The sequence below is a fragment of the Larus michahellis genome, chromosome 3 (assembly GCF_964199755.1).
Source record: "Larus michahellis chromosome 3, bLarMic1.1, whole genome shotgun sequence".
NCBI classification, from domain to species: Eukaryota; Metazoa; Chordata; class Aves; order Charadriiformes; family Laridae; genus Larus; species Larus michahellis.
Window position 1 is genome coordinate 91,358,588 of NC_133898.1, and position 16,692 is coordinate 91,375,279.

Below are 16,692 nucleotides of genomic sequence, written 5' to 3' on the forward strand. Positions count from 1 at the left end.
CACACATTACATCTCTACTCTTAGTGAGCAGCTCTCATTTCCATGAATCAAGAAAAGCATGGAATTGTTGGTCTAGAAATGCTATTTATGTATTAAAAAAAATGTATTTAACATTTCATAGGCCAGTTTTGTCATTAGTTTCCAGTTTACTTATTTTGAGGCCGTACTTTTTGAAACACTTAAAAGTGATGTCACAAAAGCTTCTGCCAGAAAGAGTTTTGTGACCTTTAATGTACAGGGATTTGCTCCAAGCTTACAATACTGTTAAGGTTCAGATTCTCATCCACAAATAGGTGTCTTACACTACCTTATTATTATATAATATTTTGTGTACTAAGGTTGATTAATTTGATCCCTGCAAATTCCATATGTGACCAATTCACTATTAAATACTTGATACTAGTGTACTTTCTTTTTAATAAAAACATTTTAGTTGCAAGTGAAAATGAATGAGTCAGACTGATGGTGTAGCTTGATGTGGGATCTTTCTTGAGAGTGCTAGCTAAACGGTCCCTATCCCTTACTATTTACCTCCTTTAATCTTTATTTTTAATTCCGCCCCCTGCCCAATAACTGATTTCAGTTCCTGTGTTCCTAATATGGCTTACCAGTGAGTTTACTGGTAAAGCTTAGATCATATATCTTGGGGTATTTGGGGGAGAATCTTTAAGGAATATTTAAGCTTGTGAAAGTCAAGTGTTGAAAAACAGCTTTAATCTTCTATTGACATGTTCTGATCTGCTTTTTGAAGGCTTAAATACTAATTATTTTTTTTACTTTTTTTTTTTATTTAGGGTGCAATTTTCTTGGAAGGAATAACAGTTAAATGTGTGACCCAGGTGACAACACAACCAAAGTTAGGAGGAATACAGCAAAAATGTCAGCAGTTCTGTGGATGGGAAGGGTATGCGAACATTTAGAACTTGTTTATTTATACTGTCTAGAAATTAGTGTTACATTTCTAGTTTTGCAGAAGGAAACAGCTTATTGTAAAAATGAAAAGAGGTGACTGTGTTTGGATGGATTGCTTAAAACAAAAAGCAAGCCTCAAAAACGCTCAACAGTGAAACAGATGAGTCTTGCATTGTACTATGAAATGGAATGATCAACTGTTGATACTAAGAAACAAGATTCTAGAACTGCTTTTCCATTCAGATGACAAAATGTTTTCAGATTAATTATTGCTGTGCAAATACCAGACGTAGTCTAGTTCCAGGTATTTGTGCAAAATTTAGTGCTTACTCAGGCAGTAAACTTATTTATACAGCTGCTGTTACCCTTAAGTCTTAAGGTTTAATACTCATTTTTATAGCCAACTTGGATTTCTGTCCAATGCTAATGAGAACGTTGGTTTTAATATCTCAGATTTCCTCCTTTCCAAAGCTAATGATCCAGGGAGTTGCTCACAGTGCTTCCTAACTTGCTGGTGCTTATAGTTTTTCTAGTGCTTGTAATTTTGAATTCAAATATCTCTTCCTCCAGAGTTAAAACTTTGAAGTTCTACATAATTTAGTGTTTTGTCATGAACAAATTCTTGTTCTTATTAGGTAGGCATTTGGTTCCTCTTGCAAAATACCTTACTGGAGAAGATGTTCTAACAAAGTTAACCTTGCAGCAAGTCTGGTACAAGGTGTGACTTCAGTCTAATGTAAAACTGTATTGCCTTGTGTGACGATTTATTGCAGAACGTTAATAAACATGGTTCTTTTTCTTAGGTCTGGATTCCCTGGAGCACAGCCTGTTTCCATGGACAAACAAAATATTAAATTTTTGGAGCAGAAGCCATACAAAGTTAGCTGGAAAGCAGACGGCACTCGGTAAGTTCATTTTAAATGAAAAAGAAACACTGAGTAAATCGGGTAGACGGTTTGTATTTTCTGAGGAAAGTGAATTTGCTTGTACAAAGGACAAAGCACATTCTAACAACAAAACTGACTCCAGAGATTAATTTTTTTTGCTGTCTTGGTACCCAACATTTGCTGAAGTTTGTGGCCAAGTTCCTTTTTAGCAGCTGTTCTGCAGACTGGCTGTTAAATGTATGTACTTTTATTCTTCTCCATGACCCTTGCCTGTCTGTCAGCCAAGACTTGCCACCAAGGTCTTAGAATAATCTCAGGTAACAGTAAGAGTTTGTTAAGCTAAAGAATTTGTTTATAAAAGCTAAATTAAAACTTCTAGTTGATCCTTCAGAAGCTGACTACTATTAGAAATTTCATAGTGTTTTTTTTATTTGTACTGCGATCCTTTGTTCAAACTTGTAGTTCTGGTCAGCAAAAGAGTCAATAGTTTCATCTTCCGCAGCCAGTTCTCTTACATTCCTTGTAGGGGTGACTTTTTTTTTTTTGTTTTTACAACACACTATAACCTGATTGGATTGGTGTGTTGAACCTCTTCAGCATTGTTATTTCTGCTTTCAAATGCATCCTTGTATTTAACTTCTCCAGTATTCTCACGTTAGCATTTCAAAGTAGGAGAAACGCCACACGTCATCAAATACAGAATGACAAAACAATTTTTTCTCTGATTGTAACTGGTTATACATCTGTCTCAACTTTATGAAACTCAGTTGTCTAAACGTGCATCTAATATCATTGGGTTTTCATTGCTTTTGTCTCATATGAAAAAGCCATGTCACACAGGGTCTCTTGCCTCTACACCCAGCAGTTTGGATGAGGCATAGAAAGTATTTGCTATTCACATTGAAATAAACCCCCAGATGTTAGGTGCCCCGTTTCCTCGTACTCTTACAAAGAGGTACTGTGGCTCTTCATACAGACAAATCATTCTTGAGTAAAATTCCAAACCTCCAAAATCATGCTTGTTTTCATAGGATTTAATATTTTCAGGTTTTATTTAGGTTGTTATGCTTGTGAAATTAAAAACATTTTCTTGAGGTTTTGAAATCATCATCAGTGGGGATTGATACTCTAACCTTCTGTTTTTCTTCAATATTTCTGGTTTCAAAACTAAAATCAATAATCCCAGATACTAATGGAAATGGTTTTAACGTATGCTACCCATAGCATTCAGATCACAGTCTTCCTTTTTGTTGTGGATGTTGTCGTAGGTAATTAATAATGTAATTTCTGACATCATAGTCAATACTGCCTCAGTTAGAGGAAGAATTTAAATTGTGTGACATCTCATTAATTTCAATAGCTTGATTTTTATTTCTAAATGATGTTCTCTACACACAGCGGTATTTAAGCAGTTGTAATCTGCACTAAGAGCAATGACTTTAAGTTTTATTCACTTAGAGCAAATTAATAAATTTTGAACCTGCTTTGACTTGGTCAGCAAAAGTGCAATTACAATGAATGTACACATGGTAAGAGGAGGACTGTTGTCCTCATTTGTTCATAGTGCTTTAGACTAACATGAGAGTTCAGTGTTCTACATGAGTATGAGTTAGAATGCATTAGTTGTGCGGATGAGATGTATGCTTTCAAAAAGAGGAGGTAAGAATTTTTGTTTTCAGATTGGTGAAGTTAAAATACTGGGTTTGCGTACAGATCAGGGCAGAAGAAGTTTTGTTTAAGCAGTACAATGGAAAGCATTCTCCCTTCCATATGCTGAGATCACAAAGTTTTGATACTAAACCAACAAATGGTGTAGGCTGTCGTCTTAAGTTTTTCCTGTGATCTTTGTTTTGTTAGGCTTGCTATCTTTAGTAATAGAATGGAATATCCTAGGAAATGAAAACCGTGGAAATTGGGTAATTGGATGTTTTATGAGAATTGCCAAGTGGCTCCACATGGAGTCAGTCAGGATTGAGCACAATTCAGCCAGACTAAGCTGTCTCCTATAAAAAAGACCCTCAAGGTGTCTCTCATCTGTGGAGTTTGTACTTCAAGGGTTTATTAGCTTGGACAGAGCATCGTGTGAAAATACAAAGGCAGGCTTGCATTCAGTATGGCATCCAAGCATTAAGAAATGGGTGGGAATATTTGGCTTATTAACACTGGCTGGCCATGTGTGCAAGCACTTGGGTAATGTGATGCAGGTGTTCTCAGGATGCAAGGTTACAGAAACACGGTGTTGGGAGACCCAGGCTTATTCTCAGAGCAGTACAGTACATTCAAAAGCTGCTGAGCCTACGCAAGTAAACTCAGCCAACTTAAACTGACCATCCAAAGAGCCAGATGGGAGTCTTTGCATTTATTATGCTTTTAATCCACAGTATAGATATACTGCCTGTGGACTTGACTTCTAAAACTATGAAAATATGTTTACAAAGTATTAATGTCCTGTGCAGCGCAGATATTGGTCCTCCTTGCTTTTTTTCACAGCTTAGTCCCTCAGGAAGCCTTTGTTTTAGGGACTGGTTTACACTGGTATTTTAGTATATATTAAAGACGGTTTATGGAAATGTTTTCATATAATTTAAGCCTATTGCTTCAAGAAATAGTAATAGCAAAAATAATTCTGTTTTTAAAATAATTTCTTTAGAGAAGGCCATTTGATAAAAAAGGAAAAAATTGCTTCATCTGCAGTGTCTCTAGAGTGTATTGGCACTGAAGAATAATCTGTTCAAAACCATGGGTCATTAGCTAATACAGATTGGTATGTTCTAGAACAAGTACTAAGATGCTGTAAAATTACAATTAGTGCTATTCTATAGGGTTGTGAGCTATTTTTCCACATTTCTTTCTTTCTTTGTATTTTTAATATGAAGAGTTTGTCTGTCATATCTTATGTTATTCATTAGGAAAATTGAAATCGTACAGAATATTCTTATTTTCTTACTGAAATGCACAGGATATATACATTCTGAATACTACTGAATAGTAGTGCACCTGGCAGACTGCCTTTTGTGAACAAAATAAAAGTGCACATGTAGTTTCTTATAGGAATTTCCAGTGTTTTGGACATTCTGTCCTGTGTTTTTTAGAGTTCTAGAACGGTGACAAAACAGAATGGATGAAGAATAAAACTGAGGGAACCTAAATAGTTCCTTTAAATTTTCTCAAAACATAATAACTTGCAGTTGATGATGGAGATACACAGATTGATAGGTATATTCAGAGAAGAAAATGGTGCTACAAAGCTCCAGTGTTAATGGAATGCAGCTGAAGGCATGTTATGAAACAGAGATTAAAGATGAAAACCTGAGCTATTATTTGGACATTTACAGACTGTGCATGATAGCTACCCTAATCAACAATGAAAAATTATTATGGCAGTTTTCACATTGGCCATGCTTCTAATTATTTTGTTGTTCTCCAACGATCTGGACTCCATATGCAATTAAACAGATTTTCATTAATTATTCTGAATGCTTGTGTTGACAGGCGTGACCTTACTGAATTTAATATTAAGACATCAGTTAGTGGAGATCCATTTATGGATCCCCTGCTTACTTTATCTGGAGATGACACATCAAATATCTCTGGAACTATTCTGTTAAGTGTGCTTTAGATGCAGCAGTCTAAGGTTTGCCTATTATAATATTATTTGGCTTGCATACGTTTTTTTTGTTTTGTTCTCTCTCTGCTTAAAAAGGCTCTGCTGTTTCATCAACCTGATTGGACTCAGGGAACAGCAGATGCTCAGCTAATAACTTTATATTATACTTTCTCACTAAAATAAAACACTTTCAGTTAATCGCAATATTTGCTTAACTTAGCCAAACTTCTTAAATTTCACTATTGTTAAATATCTGCATTTTATTCCTGCAAAAGTCGCTTTCTCTAGAGGTTTCATGACTGAAGCCTTTATTTGTAGATTCTTAACTGTCATGTACTGTCAGTAATTTCATTGAGGACTTTTACTTTTCTCCAAAGGCATTTGCTATTCCTAGATTTCATCTGGAGCTGAACTTTCACTGCTGTGGTTTTACAGATGAGTTGTTGCTGGGGTTTTGGGGGTTTTTGTCCGTTTGTTTTTCGGTGGTAGAACAATGCATGTTTTCTTGCTTTCTTACTATCATTGTATTTTTCTACCCATAATTAAAAAAAAAGAAAGGAAGTATTTTCCTAAATGAAAGACTGCTACTTATCATCTTGTCCTGACTAAATACTGTGAAATCGATTAGTTAAATTATTTGTCAGTGGTTCTATGAAGTATTTTGGGGAAATCTTACACACTTTTGTAAATGTGTGGGTTCTGAGTCTGGTTTGGGTCAAAGCTCATTCTCCTGCAGCCCTGAGTTCAAAATCTTTTGATTTACCCTTGCTTAGTCTGTCCTGATTCACGGAGTTTGTGTCTATACCGTGGTCTTGCTTGTTCTGTGCCTTGTTTCCAGAGCCCTGGTTCCACGAGCATCCGCAAGGAATGCTTCCTTGTGCTCGCTCCAGCTCTCCTTCTGGAGCACATTTGCTCCAAAGGGAAACGTGGTGTGAACAAATACTACTTCCTTCCTGTTTGTGTCCTGCCTATGTGTGTGAAGATGTGTACATTTGCATCTCAAGTTTAGACAAATGAACTTTAAATTAAAAGAGCTTTGAAGCTCGCTTACCATTGGGTCTCTTTCGAAAAGTATTTCCTTTGTCACAGCTATTTGCGTGTATGAAAAAATTATATGCAGCTCATTTCGTTTTGGGGAAAAACACCTCTACAGTCATAGTGTGTTAAATTATTATTATAAAGAAAAATAAATCACTTAAGTCTGCAGCTATTCTGACGTGCTTGATGTGAATTCTATCCTGTATATTTATTGGAACAGTTGTCAAACCTCTGGTGTTTTAAAAATAATTTTAATGCTAATCTATTCATAAGGCACAGAAATCCAAAGGGCAAATTTCCCACTACTAAAATCATGCCTTTTGGCTTTGTTGAGATGAAATATAGGTGGTATGTTAGCCGTAGCTACAAGGTATGTATGGCTTTACAAATGTATCCAATTTTGTAGTGCTGTGTTTCCGCAATAGCAGTTGCTATCTGAATAAGATAATTGTAACGGTGTGATCAGGGCATACTGTATGACTCTGTATTATCAACTTGGTGCTGTAAAGTGATTAACCCAGGTGGTGAGCGGCTTGCTGTATCCCTTGATATGTATCTCATTAATACTGTTTGTAGCAGATGTTTGTTCTAATGAGTGGAGCTGAACGTTCAGAGAGGAGTAGGGCTGGTAAAGTAATGAGACACCAGTTTTAAAAAAAGGCTGCTACCACTAAGAATAATAAAAAAGCTTTAAAATGTCTGTGGAATAATTCAAATTAATACAATCAAACAGGACTAGGTTTTATAATGGTAAAATGTGACCTGAACTAAATGCAAGCTATTAAGGGCTGTAAGTTATGTTCCTACATTTGTATGAGTACCTTTTTATTTTTCACATCTGTACACATGCAGGTTTAGTAAAAAATAATAAATGCGATCATAGTACTATGGCTGTTGCAATTATGGTAAGGCAGCTATTTAAAAAAATGCAGAACAGTTAGTTCTTGCCAAAGGCTATTATATTTGAAAAATATTCATGCAAATTTGATGGCTTGCAGATATCTAAATGCGAACAAGTAGATACAGAATGTAAAGCAGCTCTTTGAGAATTGCTGCTAATTGTCTAAAAGGTGTTTGCATCAAAATAGTTAGGAACATCTCTGAAGTTAGTTATTTTTTTCATGGTTAGCAAATTACATGTTAGAAAAAAAGGCCTGTTGCATAAACAATACTCATTTTGTTGGTATCATAATACAAAATTAAAATAGTAAAGCTACACTTAAATGTGCGATAAAACTGCTGGCCAAATTTTTGGATTCTGTTTATTAATCAAATAATTTTGATTTACCCAAGCACACAAGTTACTATATTATCAAACTTGTGATAGCTTCACAGTTTTCTTTAGTTTAGCTTTTTGTACAAATTGAAGAAAATTTCTATTTTCGTTAAGAACTTTAAAATTATTGGTAGTTGCATCTGCCTGAGAAACATATTTGTGACCATTACTTGAAGGAAGTCACCTGGGTGCATTTTAAGGTAACTTTTCATGCATATTATTAAAATGTAATGAAGACAAGGTGAAAGTTTCTCCCTGAATTTGCATGGCTAAATACTTTTTTCTTTCCCTATTCTGTGATCCTTTACACAATGAGATGAAGCTTACATGCATAACTGAGAAACTGTAGATTCCTAATATGAAAAGTTATTCAAAACTCCTATGTGACAAGAGTAACTTGTGAAAAGGTGATCATTGCTACAGAACAGCTCTAAAAAAAAAAAAAAAAAAGGAGAAAACTGAGAAACAGATTTTTTTTCTTTAGAAATTAAAAGGTAAAAGAGGCTAGCACAAAATTAGATGGCAAGGAAGAAGAGTGGTAGCCTGTGTGCAAAGGATTAAAGAAGAGATAGTTGAATGGGTTCATGGTAAAATTATGATCCCTGAGAGAAAGGGGGAGGTTAGAGAGAAAGTTGATATAATAACGAGAAGGAAGTGGTCCAGAGAAGATTGGAGAGTAGTAGTAATCCAATTAAAAAACAAATCTATGCACTTGAGAACTCATTATTAGGAACAAGAAACCAGCTTGTCATGAAAGCAGATCTAGAGAACAGAAAGATTGTCTCCTGGGAGCAAAGATATTAGTGTGGAGTTGAACTTGAAGGAGGCTGTTGGGAATGAGAAAGAAGCCATAGATTAATTTTCAGATTGGTACAAATGACATGACCAAATTCTCATGGATGTGGAATTTTGTGCCTACTAGTGGAAAATGCCTGAAGTGTAGGTTTACACAATTGTTAGTGGATTATTTCCTAATTTAGAGGAGAGGGACAAAAATGTAGGATGTTGAGATTTGACAGATGGCTTTGGAAAAGGTGCTAACAGGAAAGTTTAGGGCTGTTAGTCACTGGAAGGCATTTGTGAGCAAATAGCTTTTCTCAAGGTATGAGAACCTGGTTTCTGGGCACCTTACTTTCTGACCCTAGACTGTAAGTGAGTAAGTGAATTCTTATATATTGTGTTTTGAGTCTCTTGTCGTTTAGTCATGTTTAGGGTTATACATGTTTATGGTCTTGAGGTCAGGAGGGAGTGTATCCTAATGATAGGATGAGGTGAAGAACCCACACATCTGGGTGCTTTTAAACCACACGTTCCTTTCCTTTCCCTTCCTCCTCTCCCCACTTATCTTAAGAAATAGACTTAAATATCAGTTCTGCACCATTGGTTGGTAATGCTATGTATCCCTTCCTCTGTGGTTGGGGCACTTTTCTGTGATCTGAAACTTTAAAGGACAGAAATATTCGGGGGTTTGGACATCTACCGATTAGATTTTTCAGGACCAAATGGAATTTTTTTATAGGAGTGATAGGTTTTGTGAACAACTGGGCTTAATTCAAGTGTTTTGATTCCAAGTTAAATGAGTTTTATTCAAAGCATGTGTTGATGGAACTATCAGCAATGGGCAAAGCCTCAACTGTTGAGTGCTAATTATACATCCTTCGCATGTGTAGGACAGCTACTCTTCAGACATTTGTTATTATCTCAAAGTAGTAGTTGTAAAGGTTTTTCTATTACTCCCGTGAAACTGTCAAAATGGGATGGTATTTGAAGAGAAGACTTGGAACAAAAACCTTAATTGAAAGGGTGAAGTAGCTGATTCTATTCTCCTATCCTTAACTCTGCAGTGCTTTGTTGCATGCTACATTTTGAAGGTCTTTGGAAGGGAAATGCTTTTTTTCTTTACATAGCATAGTCCCTTGTGGCCCTTCTTTATAATTATTTTAACTAGTTCTTTAAGAGAAAACATGCTGGCCCATATTTAAACTAGTTCTGTAGTTCTACTTTTGGAGCAGGAAGAACCTTGGTTTAGGATGAGTCTGGAACCCATGTGGGATTTATTTCACTGACTTCATTTTGAATAATATACTTAATTGGAGATAGCATTTATTTCGTCTTGAAATTGAAGTTGTGAAAGTTATTGAAACGGTTGTAATAAAGCATTTTTTCCCCCATCCAGTCAAGGTTAAAAGCTATAAATACTTATTATAGACTATAGTACTAATCAGTTGTTAGGAGCCTGCAGTTTAGTTTTAAGTGTGTAATGGTAACATAACGTCAAACTTCTGCAAAAGTATATAAAGGTCACGTATATGATTCTGGATTATAGTGTATAAACTGCCTTTCTAATGATTGCTGAAAAGAGCAATTCATAGATGCGAAGCACTCTAAACAGCATTCCTCTTAATTTTCTGAAAAAGTAGATGCTTAATTCATGGTTTTATTTTGTGTGTTGAGGTTGGAGAGGAGGAGAAGATGGGAGGGGGGGGACAGGAATTATGTGTTTTGAGACTAGAAAGTTCAGGTTTTAGTAGCTGAGATGTGAGTCTTTGCTCACTCTGCATCTTAATAATTATCTGTTACAGTTGTGGTGTGCAATGAATTTATGATTACAAGATTGATATCAGCCCGTTTCCCACAGCTTTTAAACCCATGAATATTGTATGCTTACTTGAGTTTTTATTTGAGGGTGCAAAAATAAAACTTTCATAAATTGAGGTAAGATTAAGGGCACTTTCAGAGCATTTACTGTGTCCCTATCTCAAAGTAACGACATTCTAGCTCAGGGTGAGCCTCTTGATCTCCATCTGTTGACCTGTTGTCAAAGGACATGTTGTCCTTTTCTCCTTTTTTACCTGTTGTACAGGGGATAAGACCATGCCTAGACCTTCTGGTGGTCTTGTAGCAGCGGAAAAGGAGTTGTCAGATTTTGGTAGCCAGACTCATGAGCATCACCAGATAACTCATTGGTCCTGTTTAACTATGTTGATTGTGAACTAGGAGTCTCTTGGCTGGGAGACTGTAGGTGAAACGAGGCAGCATGGAGTATCGTAAGATGTTAAACTAATGTCTGGAACTATTGGATATAAATATTGTTACTCCGAAGAAGTTCCCACAAGGCACTATTATTTAAAGTAGAGATGTATATTATAGACTGGGTCTGTTAGTTTCATGGCTGTTGGGCTAGGATGAAATTGTTTTTTATCTTAATGCTGCATTTGGGGTGGGTGGTTTGGGGTGTTGCTTTCATTTGGGGGGTGTGTGGTGGTGGTGGTGATGGTGTATTTATGTATTTCTTCCTTTATTTATTACTGAGGCACATCCATATCACTTTGCTGTTTTTCCATCTCCTGAAGTGTGTTTTTAAAATCATTGAATCAATGTAGAGGAATGTATAAGCAGGTGTGACAGAAAATGTCATCCCCAGTCTGCACCCAAATTGACTTGAATGGCCAAAGAAGGCATTCTCACTCTAGGTTGCATTTTCTCATTTAAATGTGCTTGCAACAGCATCAAGACTCTGAAAAGAAGTGGTAGAAGGAAGCTGTGGTTTTTAAGTCCCTTTCTTAAGTGGTCAAGGAGCACTCCTGATGTGATACCATACAGGAGGTATATTTTGTGAAGTAGCAGACTTGATGCTTCGCAGTTCTGAAGTCTTTTGACAGCTCACAAAGTTTTATGACCACAATTCTGAGCTCTTTGAAAAGTACTGCTTAACTGATTATTCATATATAACTATTTGAATATTTGCACAGATTGTCTTCTAAGCAGCTCTTTTGTTTATTTATAAATAGTTAATGCATTAAAATGCTTATTATGTAGCTTGTGCTATGAATACTAATTTTAGAGTATTCAACTGTAGTCCTAAAATGTTCTAATTAGATCAAGATAAATGGTGTGCCTGTATGTGTACCTGATGTTCAAGAGACAAGTATCAGTGATTACTGGTTTATTTATTTATTTTCCTTTCTCCCAGACCACTTTTGATAGTGGAACAGCGCGTCTTGTGCTGCTGGTTCTCTTGGGGGGATTACGGGTACATCCATGAAGTGTAATGGTTTAAGCTTGTTCCAGGAAGAATGACATTCGGTTTGTAAAGTTTAACTATGCAAATATCTAAGGGGAGCGCTTTCTCTTGCAGCTGATCTTCTAATCTGTGAGCAGGAATGGCAGTTGTGTTCTTCTGTGGCTTGTGCCTGTGATGTAGGCAGAATTGACCCAGGATTCATTCTGGCATAAATCAGCTCAAAGTTAAGGGAACCTCTCTTTTCAAAGCTGTGATACTCTTTTCTTGACGGCTGTGTTAGGGGTCTCCGTGAGAGATGTTATGGTTCTCTTGCTTGAGGAAAGAAGGAATGTAACTACTTGTCGACTGACACTAAATTAATTTATTTTTCTTTCTTACACTGTTGAGTAACTGCTGGTTTGCATATTTATTTATTTTTTGACCCCATTGCTTCAGGCATGAATTTCCTTCTAAATCTCCAAGATATTTTCAGACTAAAATTTGTGGAGGATGGATGGAGTCAAACAAGTTCAAGCAAGCTTGACGCTCCATGTCTGCAATGAATGATAATAATAATAAAAATAAGAGAATTCAGTAGTTCGGTCAAGCTTGAGACACAATTTGTTCCGTTAATCTTATAGCTTTTAAAAAAAGTAATCAGAACATTATATTGTACAGTTGTTTTCCAATAGCATTCCTCCCTCTGTGTAGAAATGTACTTTAATATGTACTTGACCGCTTAGCGTCATTAAAATTTGGGTGAAACAAAGAGAATCTAGTATTTAAAATAAATCTGTTAGTATACAAATTCTGTTACTTGGTCACATCTTTTCTAGCTAGTTAATAATTCTTCTGTTTTACACCAGGTATATCACGATACACTGTAAGTACTCTTCAGTATATAGTGGTTGTAGATTAATTTACCCTTTGTTGTAGGTCAAATAATGGTAACAAGACAACTTCAAATTTAACCCATGAGGTTTAATATCCTTTTAGAAATAAAGAAGCAAAACCCACACAGCACTCTAACTTAATTAAAACCCTGGAAGGCAGTCAAGAAAAACGCTGTAACTGGATAGTGTTTTTTAACCTTGCTAAATTCTTGGGTTTACCAGCTCTGTTGCAGAGTTTCAGAGTCTAATAATACTTTAGATAGAAAATGCAGTTTTACATTGGTTTTGAATTTGCCATCTGTTAAATTAATTAAAGGCGTCTTTGTCCTTGATTTATAAAACAGGAAAAACTAAAATTTGAACTCAGTCTAAACTATGATACTTTAGCAGGAGAAATGATGCCAGTTTCCACACTTAGGCTTTTTTCCACGCTCCATAGTATTACCGTTATCTCCTTTATTCAAAACTGATTTCCGTATTAATGCTGGTGCACGTAGTATCCCAGGTTAGGGGATACCAATAAGTTTTATAATGGTGCCACATTATTTCTGTGTTATACACCTTCCTATTTGTTATGTGACCTAATGATTTGTTTGCTGTTGTTTTTGACTGCAGGTGTGTTTCTGTGCTCTGACTGACCTCTAAAAAGTAGCTGCTGTATTAGTTTTCTCAGCCAACAGAGTTAATTTAGAACCTTGTAAAATGGGGAAGTGTGGTCGTATCAGTTTCTTCCTGCCTGTGTCTTGGCACCTTTTGGATATCGAAACATGCATTGTTTGTTGCTGTATTTTGGGGCATTCTGAAGATTTCCGTAGTAAATGTTATCATCTGCAGATTCATTGCCTCGCTTTTGATGATTTTTCAGGGTCATAAAAGTCACAAAAAAAATCTTCTCCGGACCTTTGCTTGTCAAGGGGAGCAAATGAAAAGGGAAACTTGCATTCAGAGTTTAAAGGAGAGTGGTGGCAGGCAAGAAGAAGAGAATTTGATGTTGAGTGAGATAACAGTGGAGGAGAGTGGCGAATAGTAAAGATACAGAGACTGAATACCTGTATAATCCATGGGATATCTGTTATCCTACAGTGGTAACTTGCACAAAGTGTATATATGCAGGGATTACCACCTTAATGAATTTTGTGGAAATGAAGTTTTGTGGTCGCAAATAAGCAGGATGAATTGATGAATATCAATTCATCGATACCTGGAGATATTTATAAGACATGTAGGTATGTCACTTAGGGACATGGTTTAGTGGTGGACTTGTCAGTGTTATGTTTACAGTTGGACTTGATCTTAAAAGTCTTTTCCAACCTAAATGATTCTATGATTATCAAAATTAAGCACAGCCATTTCATTTTGATATATTAAGTGATCAATAAGACAAGAAGATTACTTTTTTTTTTACATCAAGTCAGGGCAGCAGTAGCTTGAACAAATGCTTCAGAATATGAAGCTGGGTATTGGGAACCTTCTAATTTCTCATGAAATTAGACGTGGTCATGGCAGATGCTAGGATAACTTTCTTGAGTGTAACATGAGTATTGGAAAGCATTCGTTGGTTAGGAAAGATGCAAACTAAAATATGGGGGTAACGTATTATTTTCATAATAGCTGAAGGATAGAAAAATGTTATGGAATTCAGTTTTTTAAAAAAATCACTACAGGATTGTTAAGGTACTTCTGGGTTACTGCTGAGTTTGCTGCAGATACCCAACCTGATCAGAGCTGCCGCTGCGAGCAACACTTTAACATCTAACGCAAGTTGAGTGTCTAGATCTCCATTGATATAATAAGAATTTATCCAACACAGTTATTGAAGCCTAGGGAACTATTCCTTTCACCCTAAAGTAGACACCTTACAATTATGAAACTTAATCAGAAGCTGAATTCTGTCCTCTTCCGAGGGTGGAGAATTGGTGGAGAATTTTGACCAGTGACAAATCCATGTGCTTCTGAATTTAATAAGAGATACTTACTGAACAGCAGCCTAGTAACACAGTTTTTTAACATTGAGGAAAGAAAAATAAATCTTGTTTGTAGAAGATAAGTTTGGGTCATTGATGAAAAGGCTTTGCTAAAAGTTTAGAACATTACGATTGTAATGAGAGGTGAAAATAGATCAACAATGTAGACTCTCCCTTTCTAAAATGACAGATTTGGATAAATTAAGGGAAGTAGCTAATGGAATCAGGACTGAGGAACACAGCCTTCAGTTTAGATGAGGAATGGCATTTCTTCTGAGTTCAACCATTTTGGTAAGAGTTTGTATACCATGTAAAGGGAAAATAGTTTTTTTTGACACAGGAATAGTGGTGGATCTCATGCTTTGGGACTTTGACAAAGTTTTGATTTACTATAGAGATTGAGGCAAATGAAGATTGCTTGAATTGTATGATAGGCAACGAATAGATTGAAAGAAAATGGTAGTGGATGGTTTTGGAAGATAATATATAGAAAGCCACAAGTGGAGATCCTGAATATTAATTTTATATTGTCATTAAGAATTTTGAAACAGACACCAAGTGTGTTCTGACAAACAAATGAATTCACTGAGGGGCAGAATAATAAAACTGGAAGGATATTTAGTTGTAGAAAATGCAAGGTCATGAATAAGAAATATTAGAGCTGGAGGCTGTTAATTGGAAATGAATGTCAGTCAGACTCTAAGGGGTTTTTTTTGGTTTCAAATACTGGGGAGACTGTTGGTGGCAGAATTTAACCTGTAAGTATGTGAGAGAAATACAAAGTGTTGGTATATTCAGAGCAGGCTAATGTCCAAGGGCCTGTGTCTTGGTTTTAAAAATTTTGTTTAGAACTCGGGTTATCAAGTCAAATGCATAATCTACAGCAGCTTATGCGTAGCAGTGTTTCTTGCTGGCTGATATGCTATGTACTTGTGCAAATGAAAACGTGTACAAGTTTGAAAATGGTATTTGTGACAGAGCTGTCAGTGTGCTGACATTAAAAAGACATTGTTTTCCTTTTGTTTGCACACTGAAAATAATATTATGAGTCTTCACATAACTTCCTGTGCTAGTGTCCCTGTATCCAGGCTTTGTCATCCTTCAGGAGACATAGTTTGAAGCAGCGACCATTGCCAGCAGCAATTAATATGAGAGAAGAGAGCAAGCTGAGCCTTCCCCATTTATCGGGACTTTAGGGTGTATTGCTCCATCTGCCACAGGCCAACTTCAAACTCCTCTAATTTAAACTGTTACTCTAGATCCAGCACAGTCTGGATTCAGGCCAGGACGTGGAACTGCAGCAGCTTAGTGACACAGATAGACAATCTCCTACTGTCAGTGGGTAGAGGGCAGTCATTAATTTTCATTCTCCTGGCCCTTTCTGCAGTCTTAGGTGGGTCTGGCCAGAAGTTGCTGCTGTTGGGCCAGGAGGGAATGGCACAGTCCAAAGTGAAGTGCTAAAGTGGCTTGGGCTCGTCCTAGGTGATTGACCTACGTAGTGGCGAGGTCCTCATGGTTTGGAAGCGTTGCCAATCATAAAAAGAAATTAAGAAATTGAAAATGTTATCTGCAGCAGGATTTCGTTGTTGCCTCTGCGTCAGCAAACAGATTAGTGATGCTAATTGCTGTTCTGAGTTGGGAAATGCTTATTTGTGTGGGAGGGCAGCGCTTTCACAAGACTCAATTCTAGGATGTGTAATGAACCTCCCCTGGGAATGGAGAGCTGCCGTGTATTTTGCGCTTAGAGTTGATGATGGAATTTCTTACATTTTGCATTCTTTAATATGATAATACAGAACACAAGCATATTTTAAAAAGGAAAAAAAAAAGCGATGGCATTGATACTGTGTCGAAATAAATAATCTTCTTTGATACAACCCATCTAAAGAAAAACTGTGGGGCAAAGAAAACTCCTTTAGGAGCTGTATTTTTAAGCTTCCTTTGAAAAACCATGCTAATCCATTTGCTACTTGTAGCTTTTTTTCAGAAAATTAATTTTGTGTTAAACTCAGAAGTTGAGGTCTCAAAGTTTGAGGAAGCTGTGCTATATTTTTTTAATTATACTTAAGGTTTTTAAACTCCTACAAAGTACAAAGTTATATGTAACCTTAT

At 36.3% G+C, this 16,692-nt stretch overlaps 1 protein-coding gene across 3 annotated transcripts in view; it reads left to right on the forward strand.

Annotated features, from left to right (window-relative positions):
- The window catches only part of RNGTT (RNA guanylyltransferase and 5'-phosphatase), a 191,387-nt gene that overhangs the window by 32,263 nt on the left and 142,432 nt on the right, over nucleotides 1-16,692 (forward strand). For all 3 annotated transcript variants that reach the window (XM_074581167.1, XM_074581166.1, XM_074581169.1), the window contains 2 exons: nucleotides 795-904; nucleotides 1,716-1,817. In XM_074581167.1, the coding sequence (XP_074437268.1) occupies nucleotides 795-904; nucleotides 1,716-1,817 (212 nt within the window). The remainder of the gene's footprint in view (nucleotides 1-794; nucleotides 905-1,715; nucleotides 1,818-16,692) is intronic.